Consider the following 27,555-nt stretch of genomic DNA (forward strand, 5'->3'; position numbering starts at 1 on the left):
CTCTTTTGCTCTGTGTTCTCCTACTCACCTGTCATCCTGGCATCACTCCCTCTCATTCTTCTCATTCTCTCTCTGTTTCCATTCTCTCCTCTTCTATCATTCCCATAACTCTCTCTCATTCCCTCTCTTCTACTGTTTCTATTCTCTCTTCTTCTAACATTCCCATATCTCCCTCTCATTCCCTCCTTTCTACTGCTCCTATTCTCTCCTCTTCTATCATTCCCATACCTCTATCTCACCCCTACTCTGATTCGCTTTGCATTCATCTCTTCATTCCACCTAATCTCACTTTTCATACTTCTCATCTCATTTCCGAGACATTCCACCATCTCTTTCAGCTCATCTATCTCTCTCTGCAAGTTAGCCACTCTTACTCGCCATTCATCCTCCCAATCATGACCATCTCCGAAAACTTCACAATCGTTCAAGCCTTCCACACTCTTCACTCTTATTTTTTCATTCATATTTCGCTCGTTATTCTCACTTATCACACTACTTGTCTCTCGAAAATCTCCTGCTCCTGACACAACGAGATCTAATATCGTAATAACATCTGACTCACTGAATTCCTCCCATTGCCTACATTTTATGCATATACGCACTCCCCCTTCTCTCACCCGCCACATATCCATCTGCTGAGACTTATATATGCCACCAGTCCCGCATGCCACAAAATCCTTTATTATGTTATGCAAAATAGAGTCCTTGAATGGGGGAGGATTTGGTGATATACCATTTGTACAGTTATTTCAGGAATATAACCTGTATACGAGAGATAAAACTATACATCTCATCTTTTCCTAAATATAATCACAATTATAATTAAGTGAATGACTGTTTCCACACAGAATATCAATTAGAATAGATATTCAGTTTTTAAATATTCCCCCCCAAAAGCAGAAATGCTTTTGTAAAACTAAAGTGTTTTTTTTAAGAAAAACATTTCCTTAGGTAAACGGAGTACAAAACTTTAATTGTACATATTTGGTCTGATGTATTAAAATAAAGAACTTTTATTGTTAAAAGACCAGAAGATAAATGATAAAATATACAAAAAGCCAACAAGTTTCACTAGCCACTGTCTAGCATTTTCAAGGCTGAACTGGTGTGAAAACAAATGCATTGAGTTACATGTCAAACATACACTTTAGTAACTGTTAGGCCATTACATTTGATCATTCGTGTTTGATGTTGTGTATGCGTTTGAATGCTTCAGTCAGAATCCGGTACGTGACCACGTGTTGTGCAGTTTTTTGCATATTGTAGTTCTGTTGAACTGAGAGTGATGATGAGATTTTTCCATATGTCTTTAAGAATAATACCTTGATTTCTATTTAAATTATTGCCTGTGCATAGTACCACAGCTGCTTCTTTGAAAGTTCTGTGTCTGTAATCATTCTCGATGTAAGGCATAGAACTGTTTTTCCAATCTATAATGTGCATAAAGTAATAAAGTGTATAAAGTAATAGGATGTAAGGATTTAAGTTGCTTTTTAAGTTCATCCAACCAACACCGGTCATATTGCGGATAAGAGCATTAGTCTCCAGATGATTACTCATGATGGGATTTTTATCTAAGGCTTGGTAAGTGGAACTGTCTGCTAGTAACAAGTTAATCTTATCAAAGTAATCTTTCGAGTTGAGAATGACCGTTGAATATGATGTGCAATATGACCGGTTGGTCGGATGAACTTAAAAAGCAACTTAAATCCTTACATCCTATTACTCCATGCCTTTATGGGTCTCCCAAGATTCACAAAGAAAACGTACCTCTTCGTCCAATAGTTGATGGAAGATCCTCACCTACATACTTACTAGCAAAGCATCTGGCAAAATTAATGAAAGGAACAATTAGACACACAGAGACCTACATTAAAAACTCTCAACAATTTGTAGAAAAAATCAAGAGTATTAAAATATCAGAAACGGACATTATGGCTAGTCTTGATGTAGTGTCCTTATTCACTAATATACCGATTGTAGAGGTAGTCAACATTCTGAAAGATCTTTTCCCTCAAGACATCACACAGTTGTTTCATCATTGCCTGAAATCAAATTTCTTCAAATTTAACAATACTGTATACAAACAATCGGAAGGTCTAGCCATGGGTAGCCCGCTGTCACCACCATGTGCAGACTTTTTTATGGAAAAACTTGAAAAGGATATTCTTTCCACCATTTTACCAAACCGTCAATTTGGTGGAGATATGTCGATGACGTGTTCATCATCTGGAAGGATACCATGGAAAAGCTTCTCATGTTTCTGAACAAAATCAACTCACTACACAATAAGATCAAATTCACTATAGAACTAGAGAAGAACAAAGAACTTCGTTTTCTTGACATCCTCATGAAGAAAGAAGATAACAATTTCCACTCTCCATTTACAAGAAACCCACAGATACAGGTAGATATCTGCATTATTCGTCCAACCTCATAGATCACAAAAACACAGCATCATTCACATGCTCCGTAATAGAGCCTTCAGATCTATTTCAAAAGAAGCAGATGTACAGAGAGAACTGTCACTAATAGCTAACACTCTATCTCTGAATGGATACCCTTCTAACATTTTAAACAAATTGCTATTTAAAGACAACCACCAACAACGTGTTACGGTGCTCCAATATGTGTCGACAGCTGTCATTCCATATATTAATTCAGTTTCCACAAAATTGGCAAGAATGTTAAAAGCTCATAACATCAGAGTGGTTTTTAAACCAACTACCATGATCAGACAAATCTTAAGATCACCCAAAGATGAGGTACCTTTCTTCAAATGTCGTGGAATATATGAAATTCCATGCATGTGTAGCCTTTCTTACATTAGTCAGACTTCTAGAAGTTTTGAAATAAGACAGAAGGAACATGTGGGGGATGTCAATCATAATAGAATCATCACTTCTGGTTTAGCTCATCATTTCTCAACATCAAATCATGTTATAGATTGGAAAAACAGTTCTATGCCTTACATCGAGAATGATTATAGACACAGAACTTTCAAAGAAGCAGCTGTGGTACTATGCACAGGCATTAATTTAAATAGAAATCAAGGTATTATTCTTAAAGACATATGGAAAAATCTCATCATCTCTCTCAGTTCAACAGAACTACAATATGCAAAAAACTACACAACACGTGGTCACGTACCGGATTCTGACTGAAGCATTCGAACACATGCACGCCATCAAACACGAATGATCAAATGTAACGGCCTAACAGTTACTAAAGCGTATGTTTGACGTGTAACTCAATGCATTTGTTTTCACACCAATTCAGCCTTGAAAATGCTAGACAGTGGCTAGTGAAACTTGTTGGCTTTTTGTATATTTTATCATTTATCTTCTGGTCTTTTAACAATAAAAGTTCTTTATTGGAGTACAAAACTTTATTGGTATTGAATTGAATAAGAAAAGAGATTATTCACTTCAAACTAGCACTGCATTTACTGATCTTATAATTTGTGTGTTTATCTTTAAATGACCATAAATCTGATATTTATCTTAGATATTGTGTTGTAAATTATATCTTAGAATCCTTTAGTTGTATTTATTTTGGCTATCAATTTTAATGTTTTGTTCTTATTTTAGGCAGATTGCTCTGCACATCATTTTACTTGGAAATCAAATGCATTCCTTTGCTTCATGCTTCATGCTCTACCTTAATCAGTAGTGTTTTACCTCCAGCATATAAGAAACAGGATGTTACAAATCAAGGACTGTTTCATTGTGTAGAGGTAATTATTTTAATTAAATATTTCTTTAAATGTTTCAGTAGTATTTTGAGATAATCAGGTCTCCTTTGGATTCAAGACTTTGGAAGATTGCTCCTATCAAATCCAATATTCTTCAAGCTATACTTGCACACATTCCTAGGCAGGTAATGCATTCTATTCACTATCCTCTAAAAAAAAAAAAAAATTAAACACTCTCCATATACAACGTTCAGAAATGGCCTTTTGTTCTACCCCTGTGATCACATTATTTCACACACGCACACATCCACAAGACTCTGCAGATGATTCCCTCAATATTTCCCCAAACATTCCAGATACATGACACAAAATTAGTCTCCTATTTCTGAATTTTTCCAAATTTTTTTCCTTTTGAAAACTAATCAGCAATTCTGTACTTTATAGTTCAAGCAATCTAATCCAGGACTTGTACTGTGGAACTATAACCTCCTTATGGAAGTCTTCATCATTGCTTTATTGTTGTTCTCAAAATTCTCATAGTGTCGTCCTTAAATTTCAGGTCCTTTTCAAACATTACCTACGCTCCTTTATCTTCTTTACCTGTTTCAGTTATGCAGCTGATTGTTTTCTATTCTTGTTCTCCAAATTTCAAAAACCTTATGCTATAGCATTGAATTGTCATTTTAAAGGTTTTTGCACACATCAGGTATGCATTTTATCTAAAATTAATTTATCAAGTATTTTCAAATGAAATGTGAAAAATTCTCATAAGATTTTTTTCAATTTTATGTGATAAAACTTCATCAGAAAACATTCAAGAGTGTTTGAAGCATTTTTTGTGATATGGTTTGTTCTAGTGATGATAAACAAGATCATTTTGTACTTATTTCGAATGAGTACAAAATGTTCTCATTCAGAAGAAAAGGTCTCTTTGAGACCTTTTATTATATTTGGAATTAAATAGGAACCTGCATGGAGTGCAGAGACTCATTGCCAAAGACATATAGTAACCACTCTTCATAATACTTATCATATATCATATCTCCTTAAACTTCTTCTCTAATAAAATTCACAATCACCTGTGGCAAGCCAGTCTGCTTATTCACCACTCATCAAGGGGGAAAAAAATCTAGTCATCACACCCTTGTTGCCCACAATCTTACACAACTGGGCATGGGAAGGGGACCCTCCTTCTCAACTTGCCAGTCATGTATTGGAAAACCTTTTCAGCATCTAGTTTATAAAACTTCTCAGAGGAAAGGCTAAAATATCTCTGGTGCTAGACACTACAGAATGGTTGATGATTTTTATTATTCTGTATAATATTATCACTTTGCTTATTGGAAGCAAAAACCATATTTGGACTCCAGAGCAAAAACTCAGCCTCAGCTCAGTTTGTCCCCATTTGTTCAAGCATGCAGTATGCATAGAATGATGTTTTCAGAGTTGCATTCAGACAGAGAGGGATCCAACATTTCTTCTTGTTGAGAGTACACTTTAAAGTGGTTATTCTGTAGATTGGTCACTAAATGGTATTTTGGACCAAACCTGATAGCAGTACTTTTGGAGACTTCCAGAGCAGCTAGCAAAATGGTTTGCTGTTGCTTTCTGTCAGATGTGCCTTGAGGGAATTAGTGTAGTGGTATTTTTGTTTTATTATTTTATATGATGATGCAACAGCCTTGAACTCCTTTTATAGGAAGGTACAGCACCATCTCAATCCCCCTATTTTATCTGGGCTTGGGACTAGCATAGCTGACAAATCAGGCCTGTGGCTGGGAGAGACCATTTCTTAAGTATTCTTGACTGTAATTTGTGTGTGTGTTCACGGGGCCCAGTTTGCCTGTTCTGGGGGAAAAATCCACTGCCTCCATATGAGACTGCCTAACTCAACTTTTGTTGAAAGAGGCCAGATAAAGGTTCGTCATATCACGGATGGGAATCGAATCCAGGTCTTTCCAACCAAAGGGCTTCATCTATACCAACTCAGCTATGGAGGCTCTAGTGTAGTGGTATGTGGGAGGAAGATTCTGCTGATACTGTCATTTGAAGAGGAGTAGATGAAATTTTCTATGCATAGCTTAATCAAGAATTTGTTACTGTATTTTCTATGGGCCATCCCAAATCCTTTTACTTTCACTTCACAAATATAAGTGTTCTTAGTTTTCTAACTTCAGTGACATTCACTTCCATCTTTGCTATTCAAAACCACAATTAACTTTTCCTAATAGAAACTCAAATTTCAGCTTCTTCAAGCACTATGTTGATTTTCTCCATCCCTCTTTCATAATAGTGCACTTCTCTTCCTTGGAAATTCCAATGTTCAGAACTCCATTTGGATCTCCTTTTCCAGTTATCCTGATATCCAGCAGGTAGAGATTTTTAGACATTTGCTGTCATCATTGATCTTACACAGACTACACAGTGCTTACCAGATAACCCTACCCATTCTCCCTTCCTTATGAGTTATCCTTCTAATTGTACTGTGGATATTGTTTCTCCTTTAAGTAATTCATACCATCAATTAATTGTCCCATTTCTCTCTTCAGTTCTTCCTAAAGTCATGAAGTTTAGGAAGTAAGCACTTTACTTCTGTGCTGTTTTGAAGCCTCTTAACTAATAAAAGTTTGTAGAAATTCAAGACAGAAAAGTAAACTTGTGTGGAAATAATTTTAATCAATATAAAATTTTTGTCTTTTAAAACTAATAAAAAATTTCTGATATGGTTTCTGTCACTGTCAATCAACAGGGAATCCTCTTGCTTATCTTTTATCCGTCTTTGGAAAATGCCATGCAAAATTTTAGGCGTATGAAGTGTCTCTCTTGGGAATCCCTTAATATCTCTAAAACATTTGATCAAATTTGGCACAAAGTAAGCTCCCATTATATGGTCTATCTCCTGCCTTTTACAACTGGGTTGTATCTGTCTCATGTTACAGGTGATTGTGATGGATGGATGCTTATCCTGAAACTTTAGAAATGATTCTTTTGTTTCACAAGGATGTTTTTTCACCTACTCTCCCTCCCTTCCTTCTATATATCAACAGTAATCTCCACAGTAAGTCTGCTCCATAATGATAGTATACTGTGCTCTTCTTTTTCATTTAATGAATCTTGTACTGAACAAATCAACAAAATTTCCAATCTTCTTCAGTCCTGAATTCTAATCTCCATTTCACATTTATCAGAAATCAGTGGAATTCTGATAAATGTGAAACTATATCCAGTCTTTATTTTACACTAAATGAACCCTATTCCTCCAGCCTTACTTTTAACAACACTCAAATTTCTTTTCTTGGGATAACTTAAAATTCTAGCTTTTTTTTTTTTTTTTTGCATAAACTTATACCACCTCAGCATCCAAGAAATTAGGTTTCCTCTTATGTTCATGGCATTGCATTACTTCTGAACAGTACTAACTCTGTATAGATTGTAAATCTGTCCAGTCATCAACTGTTCTCACATTTCATGTGGTGCTCCTAAGAGTTCCCTAAAAATACTTCGCTCAGCTCTCAGCATAGACGATAACAATTTGTTTGATCAATAATTAATCTGTTATAAACTCACTTCACTCCGTTTTGTGCAGACATCTAATTTTTGTTGTTTGCATTTTCTACAGATATTTCCATGGTCCATCAGAATTCACATTGATGCTTCTCCACTCTTTTAAATCTGTTGAAATATGTGCAGCAGATATTAACTATTCACTGTGAAACTAATTTTTCTTCCTTTTTTGTACATTAATTTTACAGCTGTCTTTTGAAACAGTCTTCTCTCATGTCTTTCTTAGTACAATCTACAGATCTTCAAATTCAGTATTAACAAGTTTCTTCTTTCTCATCAGCTTTCTGTCTCCATGATCCTAATGTAATCTATGTTGAACAATTTCTCGTGTGGGATTACTATTAAAAAAAAAATAATAAATAAATCCAAAAGTGATCCTTTAGATTGTTTTGCTCACTTATGTAGTATACCATTTGAACTTTAATTCCATGTCCACCATCAGTTGCCCCCCCCCACCAAACATCTAGCCTTGTCAGTGTCCAGTTCCATCAATATAACAAACAACTTGTAATCTTTCACATCTCTAAGTGCATAACCTCACTTAGACAGATTAATCATTGCCATATAATTTCCACATAGTTCTTCTGCATCTGTTTTAAGGTCAAAACATCCAGAAAGAACTATAAAATGATATTGATTTTATTATACTGGAATCTAGTGATACAATACAGGGGATCCATTAGCTGTAATACTTTTCTTTGAAGAGGAAGCACTCACAATTACCACTGGCAATTTGTTCTTGCTCACTGCATGCCATGGAAACTTAGTCTTCACTAAGTTTTTATGGCATGCATTCTACTTCCTGTGAATGAAAAATCTTCCATAAACAGTATCTATTTCATAAAATTCCCTCAATAACTTTTATGTTTCTGTCATATCTTCTCTCTCTCTCTCTCTACAAACTTCAAACCCATATTTCCAAAGGCTGAGTATTATCTTTGTTATCTTTCTCTGAACTTTCATATAGTCTGTCACCTAATCCCACAGAACTCAGGCAACTAATCTGAGCACAGTGGTCTAGACATGCTATTAATAAAAGCTTAGAGAGAGAATAATTTCATTATTTTTAGAACTTAGTATTATCTTCAGGTCAGCATTGCAGCTATCCTTTAGCAGTGTGGTCCATAAACTTCACTCCCTGTCTGCTATGATACTTGAGTTTCTAGCCTCATCAGCTTCTCACTAACATGTTAATATGTTATGTAAAACACTAGATTATTAAGCAGACTGATGTTTTATTTAGTAAGAAAACAAAGTTTGCATGTGAAGTATCTTCACAACTAGGCTACTTGTAATATAGAGGCTGATGACTTCATTAGTTGCCTTAGTATTCCATAATGCAAAGATACTTCCTTTCAGATGTGCATATTGGTAAGCATTAAGGGAAGGTTACTACTCAGACTAGTTTTGATCTTTATTGAGGTCTCATCAGTGGGAGCCACACTTGAAGATACCAATGTTGAATTAATGCCAAGTAATATATTTCTCATATATATTATGGGAAATTTCTCAAATTTTCCATATTATATATTTCCCACCTTTTTACTACTTTTATACTCTTAGAAAAAAATAGAAGACTTCCAATACTTAGGCTCAAATATAAATAATACTGTAAATGACATAATATGAAGAAAATATCTGATCTAATTTTCCCTTTTAGTCATTTTCGACCATAAATGACTTTGTAGGCATTGCCCACAAAGTATTCCTGGTGAGATTTTTATTAGCTCACCATTGCTTTCCCCAACCCCAAATTTTATCCGGGCTCAGGACCAGCATATGGCTGGGACGTATTCATGACTGTAATCCGTGTGTGTTCATAGAGCCAGTTTGCCTGTTCTGGGAAATGAAAAACCCAAGTTTCTGGGTGAAAAAAAACCCTACCTCCGTATGAGACCAGCTAACTCACCTTTAGTCGAAAGAGACCAGATAAAGGTTCCTCACGTCACTGACGGGAATTGAACCCAGGTCTTTCCGACCAAAGGGCTTCATCTATACTGACTGAGCTACAGAGGCTGTAATAAAATATAAAGCTCTCAATCAACACAGGAATCTAAGTATATGGAAATCTTCCCTCATCAACTTGGAAACAAAAATTGGGCTTTACAAAACAACTTCTCAGATTGTCTTCTTATATGGTGGAGAAACATGGAACATTTCCATCTAAAAAGCAGCAAAAACCATTAATAGTTTTAATATAACCTGCTTAAGATTGCTACTCGGTTATTCCTGGAAGGATTATATTCATAATTCACTATTTTAGAAGAGGCAGACCAAAAACCCTTGCTTGAAACTCACTGCAGACATACTTGATTGGCTTGAACATCAATTGAGACATCCTCCTTCTCCATACTTTGACATCTTAGTTTTATACACGCCCTCATTTGGACAAAGATGGAGAGGAAGACCAACTAAACGATTCTGGCAGTATATTAACCACCTTATCATCACTGATACACTCTCTCTCTCTCTCTTTCTCCACGAGAAATAACTCATCTGGCTCAAAACAGAGAAGCTTAGAAAGCTAAATATAATAATTAACTTTTTCCTATTGCTATTTATTTAGTTCGTTTGTAATTTTACAATTTACAAATTGTAAATTGTAAATAAACCATGATAATATGGGAAATATATGACTTCTGTATTAATTCAACATTGGTATCTTCAAGTGTGGCTCCCACTGATGACCCAATAAAGGGTTAAAACTAGTCTGAGTAGTGACCCATCAGTTGCCTTACTATCTAAGGCAATTTGATGTGAAGTTGTCAACCTCTAAATACAAGTAGCCTAGTTTTGAAAATATTTCATGTGCAAACTTTGCTTACACTTAGATAGAAAGAATTAAACAAGAATATAATTTCTGGGCAAGTATAATTTACTTTGTAACCAAGTGAGTAAACCTCACTTAAAAGTAAAGTATATGTTGAATTAAAAACATCAAAATAAAACATTATGTTGTATTGCACAATATAATACTCATAACTAGACTGTGAATTTGAAAAACATGAAAGCATAATGAGAATTCTTGATTAAAAATAATAATAAATCCTTAAGTGATATTCTGTTCTCTCCTGACTGATGACTTCCGGTATCTAAGAAATACATTCATTTGCTTTTATTTAAATTAGAATGATGAAGTATGATATAATGAAAAGTCCCCAAATTTTCATGAATTCCAATTTGCATTTAGGTTCAAAAGGGGGCTATAATCAGCATTCTTCTTGACACAGCAAAATAGATAGTTTTGAAGTATAAAATACTGATGAAACTGATTTTTAGACTAGCACATTTTTGGTATATGTCAAACTTTGGCAAAGGCTGGTTGGTCTGCAACAATCAAATTCTCTACCTTTGGTGAATTTAGTACCATCACATTATTGGATATCCAATAATGTGATATCCAAGACTAGTAATGTGAAGATATATTAGTAGAGAATTTGGTAGTCTTCGATTTGATTATGATGTTGCCATACTCTCAGAAGACAACACTGAACTGATGGAGATAAGAAATCAACTAAACAGGCTGTTGGATTCATTCTATTGACCACATTGACATATAGTCAATGTGGTCAATAGAATGAAAACTTGGTCAAAAATACAGTAGCAAAAAGAGTATGCTAGAAAGCAATGTAAAACAGACAGTATTTTGGGAATTAGAAAAAATCATACAAGGTAAAAAATTCAGACATCAGTTGGATCACAAAAATTGCTGATTTTATTCACAAAGCTTAACAATTAAAGTGGAACTATGTTAGCCATGTGACCAGGATGAAAAATGATAGATGGACAGTCCTCACTATAGTTTGAATTCCAAAAGAGGGAGAGAGTGAGAGAGAAAAGTGGAGAAATTTGGGAGAGGACTTTGCACAGCAGTGGAATGCAACAGGATGTATTGTGAAGTTAATAGTGAGGTCATCTTCCTTGGAGATTTTTATGATCACAACCTCAACTAGCTTTCCTTTTCCAACTGCATTGACCTAGCAGATAGGATTGCTGAGGTATTTTCTGTCACAAGTGATCTTAACATAAATTTTTTTTTTACATGCCTTCCATAATACCAGATAATTAGTATGTTAGTTACAATTTTTTCAATAAAATTTGATTTGTAAAATCAGTTTTTGTGAACTGTCTTGATCATATAGAAAATCTCAAATGCAATTCAAACTAATTTCAAGAAATATATATATATATATATATATTAAAGATACCAAGCAATTTTATAAGCTAGATTTTAATCCTTTTTTCCCAAGTAAGCAAACGGACAAGTAAGTCAAGTTTACGCCTGCACGTAGTGCAAGTCTGAGGCAACTCGTGGTAAAGGTGGAGTAAGCTCCGATCACTTTCCTTAGTATTATCAGTGCCCTTGACCATATTGTTTAATCTGAGTCTCGGGTCTGGTTTAGTCCCAAAGGCGTGGAAAGAGGGGAAAATAGTTCCACGTCAGAACGGTGTAATAAAGGTCGAAACCGGTCTGGGTAGTGGCCCTTGCCTTTAATGCATAGCATCATACATCTCCGCAAGGGGATGTGCTTTTCATTAGGGGAAAATACTAAGGAAAGTGATCAGAGCTTACTCCACCTTTACCATGAGTTGCCTCAGACTTGCACTACGTGCAGGCGCAAACTTGACTTGTCTGTTTGCTTACTTGGGAAAAAAAGGATTAAAACCTAGCTTATAAAATTGCTTGGTATCTTTAATGTACTATATACCCAAGTCAACAAAATTTCTACATATATATATATTTCTAGATGACATCTTCCTCATCTGGGAATATGGTGCAGACAACTTACAAACCTTCCTAGATCATATGAACAATCTCCACCAAAACATCAAATTCACATTGGAACTTGAGGTGAACTGTGTCCTCTCCTTTTTAGATTAAAAAGGAGAGGACACAGATTACCAGGATTCCTAATTGTAAAGATTACCAGGATTCCTAATTGTCTCAAATTTTCTATTTTTCAAAATAGAAAATATGGACAGATACTTACATGCCTCCTCTCATCACTTTCCTCCACATACACTCGGAATTTTCACCACTCTGGCTCATTGGGCGAGATCTCTAATTTCAGAAGAAGATCTTCAAATCGAACTTAACCACCTCAAAAGTATTTTCTTAAACAATGGGTATAGATGGTTAGAAATGAAGCATTTCTAACCATCTATACCCACATCTCTTACCTCGGCAAGAAGATAACTCGAACCCTATTGCACACATTCAATTACCGTACATAAGTTCTCTATTGCCCAAATTGGCGAAAATTATGAAGAAATTTAATATTAAAACTTACTTCACTACCCTACGAAAACTTTGTTCTTTCCAGAGTTAACCCAAGCCAAAACATCTCCAACTTCAGTTCCCAGGAGTATATAAAATCATCTGTAGTTGCGGGAAGCCATATTATGGACAAACCGATAAGTCTATCTCATTATGACTCTAACAGCATTGAGTCATAATGATATCTCTTACAACAGAACCCATGCAAGTGCCCTCTCCAGTCATGTCCATTTCTCTGCCAACTCTAATTGATAAGAGCATCAACACTAGATAGACTGGAATCTTACTACAATTATCCATAAATGTCCTGATGAACTTGAAAGACACATCTCAGAATCAAAAGAAATAGTTCTGGACCCCTCACACAGCTCAGTAATTCAGTTTTGCCATTTTCGAGATAGTTTCCACTCACTAACGCCTCACTCTAGACCTGCCACATGGACGCCAGTTCAAACTTGGTGTTGTTGTTCCTAACTTGTTTATATGAGAAGTTCATTTTTATCTTGCTAGTTTTCCAGTTTTTTGTGATAGTATGTACACCTGAAGAAGTCGGCATTCCGACGAAACTAGTTGTGTTCTAATTAAAGGTTTTGTCTTATCTCGGTGTTTCTAGTCAGTAAAATTCTAATATATATATATATATATATATATATATATATATATATATATATATATATATATATATTATATCTTCATATATTTATTATTCATCTTTATTTGCTTTTGAAAATTTGCTTTGCATCAATTATTTGGTTTCTGCTCTCAGTAGCTACATAATAAACAGGAGCTACCATGTATTTTCTGCAACTGAAAATTTGAAACAGGTTTATTTTGTTTGTGTGTATTCAGTATAGTATTTGTTGGAGGGAAGATGTTGTTCATCATCATTTTCACGATCAGGTGGTCATTTTCTTTCTAGTTGTCTCTAATTGTTGCTAAATATAACATGACTGCAAATGCCTTCATATTGCTGTATTGTATTTAGTGATACACTAAAACTACAGTCATATCCCGACTTACGCTACCCCAACTTATGCGAATCCGGGGTTACGCGGTTTCATGTATGTATTCTCATCCCGCTTCATGCCTCACCACTAGTCGTATCTTTACGGCGCCGGCCGCATTCGCCAGTGTTGCACATGCTGTGAACAAGCACTGACGTGTTTCGCACAGTCTCTATTCATACACGATTTTTATAGTCTACAAACCTTGTGATTGTTTAATGTTATGTTCTTGATAAAAATTTTATCACATAAAAAATAATAATGTCATCCAAAGGAAGCAAGTCCGATTCTTCTACAGCTAGCAAGAAAAGAAAAACATTGACTTTGGAAACAAAACTCAACATTATTAAGGATTTTGAAGGCAGTATGAAAATTTGTGAGCTTGCAAAGAAGTTTGATCTACAGGAATCCACAGTGAGAACAATCATAAAAGAAAGGTTTACAGATTTTGGAGGACATAGATTCTAACGAGGAACGAATTGTAGCCACAAGGTAAGGAATAAAAAAATCATTAGCTTGCTTTGAAGAAATTTTGCGTGATATGCTGTCAGACGAATCTATTAGATTTTATGAAACCATTGACATCAAAATAACTTTCTTTTTTTTTTATGTACGAAAAACTACAATTATGATTATATTTCTTAAAAAATATAGGTGTTTCGTAAACCTTTGGTCCCAATTAACTAATATTTTGTATGTTTGTATGCAAAATTATACCCGTGTTACGCAAATTCGACTTACGCGCTTTTGGTTGGTCCCACCTACCACGTAACTTCAGGATATGACTGTACTTGTTTTTCTTGTGTGTGTTTTGGCAGAAAGTTTTCACTATACAAAAACATTTTCATTCCATTCTTCAAAAAAAATAGACTGAGTGAGTGAAAATCAATCTATTCCTGAATAAGAATGAATCCACCCATGTTTTTTAAGAAGAATGTATCTAGTGATTTTTAACAAAATACTAACATATGCAGGATCTCCATGATTGATAAAATAGAAGAACCACTGACATAAAAAAAAAAAAAAAAATTATAACGAAGATGGAATTCTTATACAGCTGGATAATTCCAATGACAACTGCAGTCATCCTTTTACAACAATTTCTGCAAATAATTAAATCCAGTTGTTAATGCAGATAGGATAATGTTATTAAAACTGAAAGGTCAACCACTGAATATTAATCTTACACAGGTCTATGCCCTTACTGCTGACAAGAATGATACCGAGATTGAAAAATTTTATAATAGATTAAAAGATCTAATGAAAAACACAAAGAAACATGATATTAACATCATCATGGGTGATTTCGATGTTAACGTTGGGAAAGGTAGAAGTGGAGATATAGTTGGCGAACATGGACTGGGAACAAGAAATGAGATAGGAGACTGTCTTATTCAGTTCTACCAAGAAGAGGAACAAATAATCACAAACACGTGGTTTAAACTACCATCCTGAAGGCTATATACTTGGCAATCACTACAAGATAATGCAAATATAGTCAGAAACCAAATTGAATACTTGCTAATTAATCGGTGATTTCGAAGTTACATAAAGAGTACCAAAACGTATTCTAGTGCGGATATTTCTTCTGATCATAAAAAGCTACTGGTGACAGAGTTAAAACTTAGACTGAAAGCTATACTAAAGGAACATCACCAAAAAAGGTTTGATATAGGAAAGTTAGAAAACCCAGAGATAAGAAAAAAACTGAGTCAAGATCTAAATTAAGAGATAACACTTATGAAGAATGTTGATGTCATGAGGGTTGATGAATCATGGGACAAATTAAAATGTGTCTTCATAGAGAAATGTACCAATACCTTGTTTCCTGATAGAGCAGTAAAAAAAAAAAAAAAAAAAAGATTGGATAACTGACAAAAATTTTTTCTCTTATGGATCAACGCAGATCATGTAAAAATCATAGTCCAACAAAATATAAAGAGGTTCAGAAAATTATTAGACAAGATCAAAGAAGCAAAAGAAATCTGCATGAATGAAAAATGCAAAGAAATAGAAATTCTACACAAAAAGCATGACAGTTTTAATCTACACAAAAAACTGAAAGAGTCCTCAGGTATATTTAAAAAAAAACAACTATGTATCCTTTGAAACAAAAGGGAGAAATAATATCTGAAAAGGATGACAAAATAAAAGAATGTGCGAAATATGGAAATATGTAGAAGAACTCTTCACTGGTAACAGACAAAACCCAGAAAATACTTATGAACAGATGAAGGTCCATGCATTCTAAGATCAGTGCTAAACTCAGCTAAAAATGGTAAAGCCTTAGGTCCTGATAGAATACAAGCAGAAATAGTAAAGTTATTAGAATGGGTGACAACATTACTATAATAGTAAAGCTATTTAATAAGATCTACAATACAGGCATAATCCTTCAAGATTGGTTACAGTTGACCTTCATCATGCTATCTAAAAAAGCAAATGCAAAAATTTGTAATGACTATAGAATGATCAGTCTAATGAGTCATGTTTTCAAAATGTTTCTCCAAATAATTCAAAAAAGAATATACAGAAAATGTGAAGACACCATCAGTGATACCCAATTCAGCTTTAGAAACAATTTGGGAATGAGAGAGGCTCTTTTCTGTTCTCAAATCTTATTCCAAAAATGTAGTGACCAAAACAAGGAAGTATTCATTTGCTTCATCGACTTCGAGAAAGCATTTGACAAAGTCCAAACATACTAAAATGATTGAATTATTAAAAAGAATTGGATTAGATGGTAAAGACATCAGGATCATCGAAAACTTATGTTGGAAACAAAAGGCATCTGTTCAAGTTGATGAAAATTTTAAAGACTCCATTAGCATCAAACGAGGAGTAAGGCAAGGATCTGTGCTGTCGCCTCTTCTTTTTAATATATATTCAGAAGCCATATTTCAAAAAATCTTAAAAGGAAAAGAGGAATAGATTAATGTAAATGGTGAAATCATCAGTAACATCTGATATTCTGATGACAGAGCTCTCCTGGCTGACAGTATTCAGGATCTTCAAAATCTTCTGGAACTAAAAAAATGAGATTAAGAATAAATATCACCAAAACTAAATTCATGGTCATAAGCAAGAAACCAATTCTTAATTCAGCACTTTCTTTAAATGGGAAACAAATAGAAAGAGTGATAGTTTAAATATCTTAGATGTGGATTAAATGAATAATGCGTTCCAGAAATGGAAATAAAAGTTAGAATTGAAATGGCAAGAAAAAATTTTCTCCTGATGAAATCAACACTGTGTAACTGCAATTTAAATTTAGAGCTAAGAGCACACATGGTTAAATGCTATATATGGTCTATACTGCTGTACGGTGCAGAAACTTGGATCTTGAAGACAACATCAATAAAAAACTTGAAGCCTTTGAGATCTGATTATACAGATGAATGTTAAAAATCCCATGGACAGCAAAAACATCCAATCAAGAAGTACTAGAACAAATGGAAAAATCACGTGAAGTTTTAGATACCATAAAAGAAGGAAAACTGCATATTTTGGTCACCTACTTCATAATGAAAAATATAGGATACTTCAATTGATTATAAAAGGGAAGATAAATGGAAGAAGAGGACAAGGAAAATGAAGGAAATCTTGGCTGGCAGACATCAGACAGTGGACTGGCATGAGCTCTAAGGGACTGTTCAGGGTGGCTGAGGATTACTCAAAATTTGATAAGGTGTCACCTACCTCATAGGAGATGGCACTTAAAGAAGAAGGTAATGCAGCAGTGACAGTTTAGATATATGGTAAAGAAGATGAGCTTCTTTTACCATTTCATGTGGAAAATTGTACAAGTTCATCTGATTTTTTGGATAAGCTCCTCCCTATAGCTATTTACTAAGCAACCAATGTATATAGCCACTGTTTATTATTGGTTAGTTATATTTTGCAATCAAATCTCTTTTCCTCTTCTTATATGCCCATCACAATTGCAAACATGCATGTCTAGAGGTTATAGGATCACATGTAATTTATTCCATCCCCAGCAATTTACTGGATACACACACACAAACACACACATATAATACCAAGACTGCAATATTATTAGTAATTCATTTGCCTCTAATAAAAGTATTTCTATTCATGCTTTTCCTTTCTCTCCTTTATATTTGTCAATCATGCTCATATGGCTCATGCCTCATTAATGTTGGGTCACATGTTTACTTTTTAGTAATTTAAATATACTGACCAAATATTTTTTCCTCCTTAATTATTAGTATCTGATATATTCTGAAATACCCCCCCCCCCCCAATGTAGATTTCATTATAATTGAAGACACTATTATGATATGTGGCACATCTGAAGAGGAAGTACAAAAAAAAACATCTTGTTGTCTTACCATAAGGTCAATGACAATCTGAAAATTTTGTTCTCACCCTAACGTGGACATATTAAGAAAATGCAGAGGGAGAGAGAGAGAGATGGAAGGTGATTTAAATAGGCTGATAGTAATAATAAGTGCTAGTTTAATGTAGAAAAGTGTAAAGTCATGTATTTTGTGAGTGTTAGTGGTAAGGAGTTGACGTTCAGGGGGTATATTCAGAAGTGGCCAAATTAGCTGATAGGATTACTTGATGATTGAAGAATGGATTAACAGGAAGAGATGAGGTGGTTATCATTCCTCTTTATATAAGACCTTAATATGGTCACATCTGGATAAATATATGTCCAGATCTGATCACCTAGGATTTTTAAAAATGAGGAAATGCTACAACTTCCTATAGAGAGGAACTAGAGACCTAAAATGATAGATTGAAAGTTTGTAGGTTGCAAAAGCCTGCTAATAGATAGAAAAGAGGGGATGTGATAGAAGCATTTAAGTTACTAAAAAAAGTTTTATAGGTTTGATGCAGAGGAAATATTTCAGCCTTTTTAGTGTATAGCAGAATAAGGGGAGTTTCCTTGTGACTTCGCAAGGTGAAAAAATATGAAAAATGTTCATGACTATAGCCGAATGTGGGCATACATGTATTGTCAGCATACTAATAAATTATTTATTGTAATAAATAATATATTATAATAATTAATTATTAAAATGAATAAATTAATAATAAATATCAATATGTTACAAAATTATATTATGAATTTCATGCAAATTAAATTACAATACATTTTTGCAAAGGTTACAAATTTCAAGGATAGAATTAAGGAATTAATCTATAGCGCTTACTTAAAACTGTGTGGAGAGACATTTCAGTATGGAATATGTCCACCCTGAACTGCAATACTTCTCTCACAATGTCATACAATGCATAGCAGCAAGTGATTCAGGAGTTCTTGAGGCAAATTGGCACTCCTCCTTCAGAGCAAGTATAAGGCCTTTTTTGTTTTCTAGAGAGAAGTTTCAAGCAGCAGTGCATCTCTCATTGCCATCCCAAACATGTTCTATGGGGTTTGAGATCTGGGGAGTGTGCTGGCCACTCGATTCCAATAATATACTCAGTCTCCAGAAGTATGTTCACTGCTCGAATACAATGTAGTATGGCATTGCCATCCATAAAAATGAATTCTTCTCTTACAGCACCATGGAACAATTGAACGTGACATTGAAGAACTTCATTGCAGTATTGCTCACCAGTCATAGTCCTTTTTTTTAGCACTTATAGCTTGATGTGTCCATTAAGCATAATGCCTAATGCCTTCCCACACCATGACCCAGCACCACTGTATCTATCCCATTCAAGAACATTCTCTTGATGGTAAGCAGTACCACTTTCATGCCAGATCAAGTGTCATCTAGAATCGGAGGAAAGACTAAAACAACTCTGATCTGTAAAAAGTACATTAGCCCATTGATGTCTTTTCCAATGTTTATGGGTATAAGACCACTGAAAATGTGCTCTACAATAAGCTATAGATGAAGGGATGCATACCATAGGCCTTTGGGTATATAAGCCTACTTGTCACAGGCATCTTGCCACAGTTTGTTGAGATATCTGTAGTTGAATGGAGCCAACTTGCAAGCTGATCTGCTATGGTGCATCAATTACGTTTTTGCTGTTATAACCAAAAATCTGTCTTCATGCTCTGTGGTAGAGCTATGCCGACCTCTTAGCAAATGTCTGGAATACATTCCATTTGTTTGAAATGCTGCTGCTGCCCAGAGCCTGGATACATTGCTTTGTGAGATTCCAAGTCTCTGGCAATATCAATAATTCTGCAACCTTCTTCAAGCTTACCAACAATTCATCCCTGTGTGAAATTATCTAGATGATCTCTAGATCTAGATCAAAAGAGATCTAGATATCTTTTGACATCTAGATCTCAAAGACACCATCTTTGATGGTGTCTTTGAGATATTACAAGACATCAAAGTTTGCAACTTTATTCCTTCATGAAAAGATCTTCTTTCAAACACAGTTCACTTAGCACAACATTTTGCCTTTTATCCTGTTGAGTGCTACGTGACCCCTTTGTGCATGATTCAAAAATTTGAATGTGTAACTGCGTTTCTACTTGAAATCGACAGTCATACAAATTGCCACAAGCTGGTTCATCTGAATTTGCAGTTGTGATCATCAGAAATAATGTTCATCCTTAGGTTTTGGACACCAGTGTATTTTTATGTGGTTCCCACTCATGAAAGGTTGTAGGCCTATAGTACATTACTATGTGAGTGGTCTACAGATTTTTGTATGATTTTATTCATTTTTACCTGATCTGGAAATCCTGCTCTAGAGGCCAAACATGGAACTTTTTTAAGCTGCTTCAGCAGGGTCATGGTCCTTAGATTTTGGACACCAGTGTACCTAATTTATTAAAAAATGCTAATTGATTGAGCACAGAGCACATCCACTTTCCAACCAATAGATTATGGATTCGAATCCCACCATAGGCATTGGTGTTTATGAATGTCTTCAGATTGCATATGAATTTCATGGTTCAGTGTAAGGCCACCACTCTGCTTATTGAAGGTCTGAAATGATTTGGAAAAGTTCATTGTTTAGTCTCTAGAGCAGGATTTCTTAATATCTAACTCATGGTCATCCAGTGGTACTAATATGGATGTACCATTACTTTACAGCCTTTTGTTGGTGTGATTCGCATTAAAAATTTATTATTATATAATGTTCTCAACATCAGGCCTCTATGGAATCAAGACTCATCAACAGAATAAATATATGTCCACTGTCACATGCAAAGCTTATTGAAGTATCTTAAACTTGTTTAGAGTTTACACACTCTCAAGCAATGCATTCCACTCACCAGCTGCTCTTCATGCAAAGAACCTGCTCTCCCCAACCCTTACTCACACTCTCCTTATATAGTGCCCAGAGATGGCTTCTTGTTTTATCCTTGGTTCCCTCCATTTAATCAAAAATCTATTCCACATGGGTCTAGTAACAGCCTCTTACCAACTTGTATGTCTCAGTCATATATCTAATTTATTATCTTCGCCCCCATTAACAAGAATGCAAATAGCATTCCCATCTGTCTTCATCACATCACATCACATCTGTCACACATCACAGATCAGAAGCCACCTTAGGAAATAGTCTCTTGATCCCTTTCTAATAAATTCACATTTCTACAATAACCAGATGACCTAATCTTTGCACTATTAATCCATATGCAGCTTTAATTAAGGGCTTATACAATAAAACTATTACCTCTTTGCTTTTGCATATCAAGGTTCTCCTCATCATAATCTGAATGTAATTACTTACACAACTTGAGCATTGTGATTCCTAAACTTCAGGTCCTTGTCCACAGCCACTTTCAGACCTCTCATCTCACCTCCTTCAGAAATTCTTCACTTGTATATTTTGTGATTTTTAGTGGAACCTGTGGCATAGTAATTAAATAATAAAGTAACACATAAAAACCACAGGTGATCCACCAAACGTTTTGTTTGTATTCCATTCTTATTACTGTTACAGGCACTGAAGATGTACTATTAATTTTAGTACTAAATATCTGTCCTTTTACTAATTAAAGATATCACTGTGGTTTTTACTTGTTACTTTATTATTTGTATATTTTGCATCCTATCCTTGCCTACCAAATATCAAAACCTTACACTCTGCAACATTAAACTGGTAACTTTCACTTGCCCACATATACAGTTAAGGCGACAACATCTGCTTGACTCCTCATTATTCTAACTTACTTTGCATCATATGCAAGCAACTGTATATCTCCAATTAAACTTTTCCCAATATTATTAATAAACTAGTTAAACAATAATGACCTTTAGCAGCATACTACTAATGACTTTCCTCTTTTGAGATACTGCTCTCTTCCATACTCAACTAGTTGCTCCTCCAGCTTAGTTATGAATTTGTCATATGGCATCAAAGCCCTTTGCAAAATCTAAGCATACTAAAATATATGCATTTCCTTTGACCAGTGTATTTGTATCCTTCCTGTAGTACATAAGGATGGTGAAACATTACTACTCTTTAACAAACTGATCATTACTTAGAACACTTCTATCACCTTAACCACAAAACATATTAGTCTATAGCTTGTAGCCTTAATGTTATTATTAATGTGAAGTGGAGCAGCATTTAATCCTCCTTGAAACATTCCCTTATTATTGAACCCTATTACCTTATTGACATCAAGTTTACTTATTTCTTTATATACCTCCCCATTTGCCATAAGGCAGACTCTCCCATTCTCTCAGCACCAAAGCTTCTCATAATATCACAATTATGAGGATGAAATACCCTGATGAATTGTTCATGAATATCTTCTATTTCCTCTGCAACAATTTCCAATTCATCAGTTTCATCCATTGTCATCATCTTATTATAATCCATTCTTTCTTCCACTTGCCACATTTCAAAAAAAAAAAAAAAAAAACTGTATGATTTTTCTTGATCTGATTGGCTAATTCTTCTCATATTTCACTTTTGCTATCCTTACCAAGTTGCCTTTTTTTTTTACCTGCTCTCTTTACTCTGCATACAACTGAATATCACCATTATTCACATTGTGCTGCTTCCAGATTGCATGCTTTAATTTCTTCATTTATCCATTTTACACCTATCTTATTCAGCCTTTTGACCTTTGAAATACATTTCCACATTGCTGTTATTAAACAACTCTTAATCAGTGCCCAAGTAGAATTTATATAATTTTCCACTTAACTCCTCATTCCATGCTGTAGGCTGTTGCCTAAGCTGTAGCCTTAGAGTTTCCTTTATGCAAAGGAATTATTTTGCTCACTTTCCACTTCCTTGGGACTTTTTCAGAGCAGAGATTTAAATTAAACAGCTTAGCCAGAGGTAATGCCAGGTTCCCTTGCAGATTCTTGTAAAATGCAAGTCATTATCCCATCAAATCCTAAAGCCATATTTACATTGAGATTCTGCAGTATCCTTATATACCCTGAATTCATCAATCCCTGTCACACATCAGTAACTGCTCTTGGATGATGTAACCTTGCAAAATGGTCACTTGGTAATTCAAATATTTTGTCTGCTTCTGTCACCTCACTACCATCAGCACTTGTTAAATTATCCTTCCATAGTCATTCATTCTTCCATATACTCCACAGAATGAAAGAACTTGTAGAATTTCCTTTGACCGCTCAGCTAATTCTCATAACCTGATTTTGTCTTCCTTACCATGCTGGTTGCCTTTCTTTCCTTACCTTCATATTGTTTGTGAGCTAGCTAGTTACCTTTCTTTTTGTTTTGTTTTGTTTTTTCCTCCAAAACATTCTCTCTCTCTCTATCTCTCTATCTTTTTTTGTGATCCATCTAACACCCCTGATTAATCTCCTAAGTTTATCTTCCATGCACTGCTAACAGCCTTCCCTTGGAGATTTTTATGCCATGGTTCTGCTTCTGGTTTCCTTCCTAGCTTGTCATAATCACCTGTCTTGTAACTCAAGTTCTATATATCCTTCTTGACTGAAAATTGCACGTTTTCAACAGCCAAAATCAAGACTGCATGATCACTTTCCCCAATTAGAAACAATATGGCAACCTTGGGTATGGATAGCTCTTTTGATCCTATGATCAGATCCAACACATATCCCAAGTTCCCTTCCATCACATTCTGCTTCAAGTAAATTCCGTTTCCTTCCTGCCATGTGATCTTTTCTCCTTCCAATCCATGTCTCCAAAGTTGATGCCCCCCCCCCCCCATAAAGATAATCTGGTCTGCACTCATTTTACTAATTTGCTAATGCATGATTTTCTGCAGTTCATCTGTTATCATTAGCTAGATCCATCCTCTCTGAAAATATAAGCTTTTCACATTTCATCCCTGTAACAAGTCTCACTGATGCCTATAACTTTTGGCAAGGTTACACTAACCAATGCCAAAATCTCCTCCATCTTGTTACTGATACTTCTGGCATTAGTTTATATAGAAACTCTTAGGTCCCAACCACCTTTACATTCTGAATTGACCACTGCATTCAATACTATTTCTTGAGAGACTAGATTCTGCATTTTTAGGTCATTTCATTCTTACACTCACTAATGGGTGCCTGCACAGACACACATGCACACATACCCAATTGCATCTATTCTGCTTTAGTTTTCGTGACTTTGCCCTCCTACAAAGCTCTTTGTAGGCACTTAATTCTGAATCCATTTAGTGCAGTCTGTCAGCATTATATAAATCTTTCTGTCCATCAGATTCAGACCATAGGTCCACGAACATCATTTCTTCTGCATAACCTACATACTGACTCATTCGCTATCAATGTTCTTCTCTTCAGGTCACCTCTATCATAGCATTGCATGAGATATACAGTCTTCACCCTGTCAGTTTTCTCTTTTGCTCCTTCCAATAACTCCTTCACATCCTCCTTTGTATCATACTTCACATCTCTCAAGCCATTAGTGCCAGCCAAAGCAGTTAATTCTTTCACTTTACCTTTTTGCATCCTAACATATGAGATAATTAAACAGATAATTACCACCACTTTGTTAACCACATAAACATGTGAAGCCCTTCTTAACTTATGTTTGCAACTGTTGGTACTACCTGATCAAACCTTACCCTTCACATATCTCTAACTTTTATATTATTATTATTGTACAGGCATATCTCATCATCATCATCAAATTCCTGCCATGTATACCCTCAAGGGGTGTACAGGATATGATAGTACTACATGAAAAAAATTACATCATTATTAATTTCCTATCTACAATTTTCCTCCAAATCAGTCTGTTACTTGTCAAGACTCCAACATTATCAGATCTTATATTTCTATCGTCTAAAGCATTTTGTACCGTATCAATCCACCTATATCTTGGTCTTCCTCTGGGTCGTTTTGCTGCCAACCTGGCAGAAAACACTTGTTTTGCTAATCTTTCCTCGCCCATTCTGTTTAAGTGACCATACCACCTAAGATTAGCTCTGCTAACGCATTCCTGGATGCTGACAATGTCAAGTTCTTTCCTAATATCCTCATTTTTAATATGATATTGCCATTGATGCCATCTGTTCATGCCTATAACCTTTCTCAGGACTCTCATATCTGTGGTCTCTAGTCTTTGGTCAAGTGTTTTACTTCTGACCCAGCTCTCAGATCGATAAGTTAAAATTGGTTTGAACACTGTACACAGCTAATTTAGTGTTCCGACTGATTTCTCTCTTATTCCATGTGAATTTATTCAATTGACTTCCCACCATACCAGCTTTGCTGATTCTGTTGTCTATTTCCATATTTAATTTACCATCTTCAGTAAAAATCGTGCCTAAATAGCTGAAATGTTTTACTTGTTCCACAGGTTCTCCATTCACAACACAGTTGACATTTTCAATGATTCTGCCTATTTTCATTGTCTTTGTCTTTTTATTGCTGACCTTCATACCATATCTATTACAACAGCTATTCAATTTAGTCAGAGAATCTTGCAGACTTGTAGCAGATTTATTTAGAAGTATAACATCATCCGCATAAAGCAAAGAGCTGACATTAACATCTCCAATTTTGATATCATGTTTAATACCACTTTCCTTCATAATGTGATCCATATAGATAATGAATAACAGAGGGGGATAATGTACATCCTTGTCTCACACCAGATTTAACATTAAACCATCTTCCATTATTTCCTTCAATTCTAACTGCTGACTTACAACTCAAATAAAGACTAAATATTGCTTGATATAATGCCCCATTGACACCATATAACTGTAGCGTTTTGAATAGCTTCTCTCTTGGCACCTTATCATATGCCTTTTCCAAATCGACAAAACTTAAATACAGATCTTTGTTATATTCCCATGCTTTCTCGACTATTTGTCGTAAAGTGAAGATCTGATCCTGACAGCCTCTATTTGGCCTGAATCCAGCTTGTTCTTCACCAAGCTTTTCTTCCACAATTCTTCTCAACTGTTTCTCAAGTATAGTTGCATATATCTTACCAGGAACACTCAATAGGGATATACCTCTGTAATTCTCACATTTAGTTTTATTTCCCTTTTTATATATAGGTACTATGAGAGCTCTACTCCAATCACTGGGAATTTGTCCCTCTGTCCAGGCATTCTGAACTATGTAGTGCAGCCACTGTAAGACTTTTAAAACACCATGCTTCAGCATTTCTGGTCGAATATCATCTACTCCTGCTGCCTTTCCACATTTCAAGCCTTTGATGGCTTTTTCTACTTCTAGTATGGATATGTATTCCTGACTGCATGCCTGGTCAGTGTTTTTTACCACTGTGCTGTCATCACTGCTTGTTTCATTTAGCAGTTTTTCAAAGTAATTACTCCATACTTCAAGGATATCTTTTTCACCCGTTTTCATGTCACCTTTATCATCTCTAATTCCTTTTACAGCACTCTTTCCTCCATTCTTAAGCTTCTTCAACAACCTCCAGAATATTTTGCCACCTTCTTGATATTTATTTTCTATATTCTTGCCAAAGTTCTCCCATGACTTTTGTTTAGCTAGTTTTACACAGTGTTTAGCATTCTTGCATTTGTCTGTATATTCTCTAAGAGCACAAGCTGACTTATTTGACAGGAACTTTTGGTATGCTTTCTTCTTTTCCTTCACTGCCTCTTTAACTTCCTGTGTCCACCAGGGAGTTCTGATTTTTTTATCCTTACAGATAACCTCACCACATGCCTCTCTGGCAGAATCAATCAATGTTTTTTTTTCAGAGTTTGCCACTGAATCTCCAAGGTTTGATTCCTGTTCTCAAACTCTTTAATTTTTTCTTCAATAATCTTCATGTATTTTAGCCTACAGTTCACATCTGAGAGCTGCTCAACTTTTATTTGCTTTAAAACTTTCTTACATGTTATTCTTTTCGATATGAAATTCAATTTTATCCTGCTCAAGACTAAATAGTGATCACTTCCAATTTCAAATCCTCTGTACACTCTGGTGTCCTGCACCAGGGAGAAAACATCACTATCAACAATAACATAGTCAATGAGACTTTTCTTATTCCTAGCCTCTTCTCTCCATGTGAATTTGTGCACATTTTTATGTTGGAACATGGTGTTAGTAATAACCAGTCCATGTCCTGAGCAGAAATCCAACAGATATTTGCCATTATTATTAGCTTTGCTCTTTTCTCCAAATTTTCCCAAAATATTTTTGTATGTCTCACAATCATTTCCTACTCTGCTATTTAGATCCCCAACAAGGACCAACTTTTCATTTTTCATTGTGTCAGTTGCTTTTTCTAAAGCCTCAAAAAATTCCTCCACTTCTACCTTAGTAGAACCTTCTGTGGGACTATAGGCACAAATAAGTCTCATTGTCCAGTTCCCCATTCTCATATTTGCCCACATTACTCTACTTGAGACTGACTGCCATTCAAGAAGATTAGCCTCGTATTTTGTGTTGAATACTATGGCTACTCCTTCTTTTCCTTGATTGTCATTGCCTGAATATAACATTTTGTATTTATTGCTCAGAAAGATCTCACCAGTTTTGGTCTATTTTGTTTCAGTCACCCCTATTATGTCGATCTGGTACTTATCTAATTCCTCAGCTAGCTCCATTTCTTTGCCATTCAGGCTTCTTACGTTGATAGTACCGATCTTTAACTCTGGTGATGTTGAGTTG

At 35.1% G+C, this 27,555-nt stretch overlaps 1 protein-coding gene across 3 annotated transcripts in view; it reads left to right on the forward strand.

The window, feature by feature from the left end:
* The window catches only part of LOC150110558 (pseudouridylate synthase 1 homolog), a 173,493-nt gene that overhangs the window by 13,557 nt on the left and 132,381 nt on the right, over nucleotides 1-27,555 (forward strand). For 2 of the 3 annotated variants that reach the window (XM_090394778.1, XM_090394768.1), the window contains exon 2: nucleotides 3,591-3,736. In XM_090394778.1, the coding sequence (XP_090250904.1) occupies nucleotides 3,591-3,736 (146 nt within the window). The remainder of the gene's footprint in view (nucleotides 1-3,590; nucleotides 3,737-27,555) is intronic. The other variant, XM_090394787.1, reaches the window with a different exon arrangement.

The sequence above is a fragment of the Typopeltis vanoorti genome, chromosome 1 (genome assembly GCF_054136105.1).
Source record: "Typopeltis vanoorti isolate ZY-2024b chromosome 1, IOZ_Tvanoo_1.0, whole genome shotgun sequence".
Taxonomy (NCBI): Eukaryota; Metazoa; Arthropoda; class Arachnida; order Uropygi; family Thelyphonidae; genus Typopeltis; species Typopeltis vanoorti.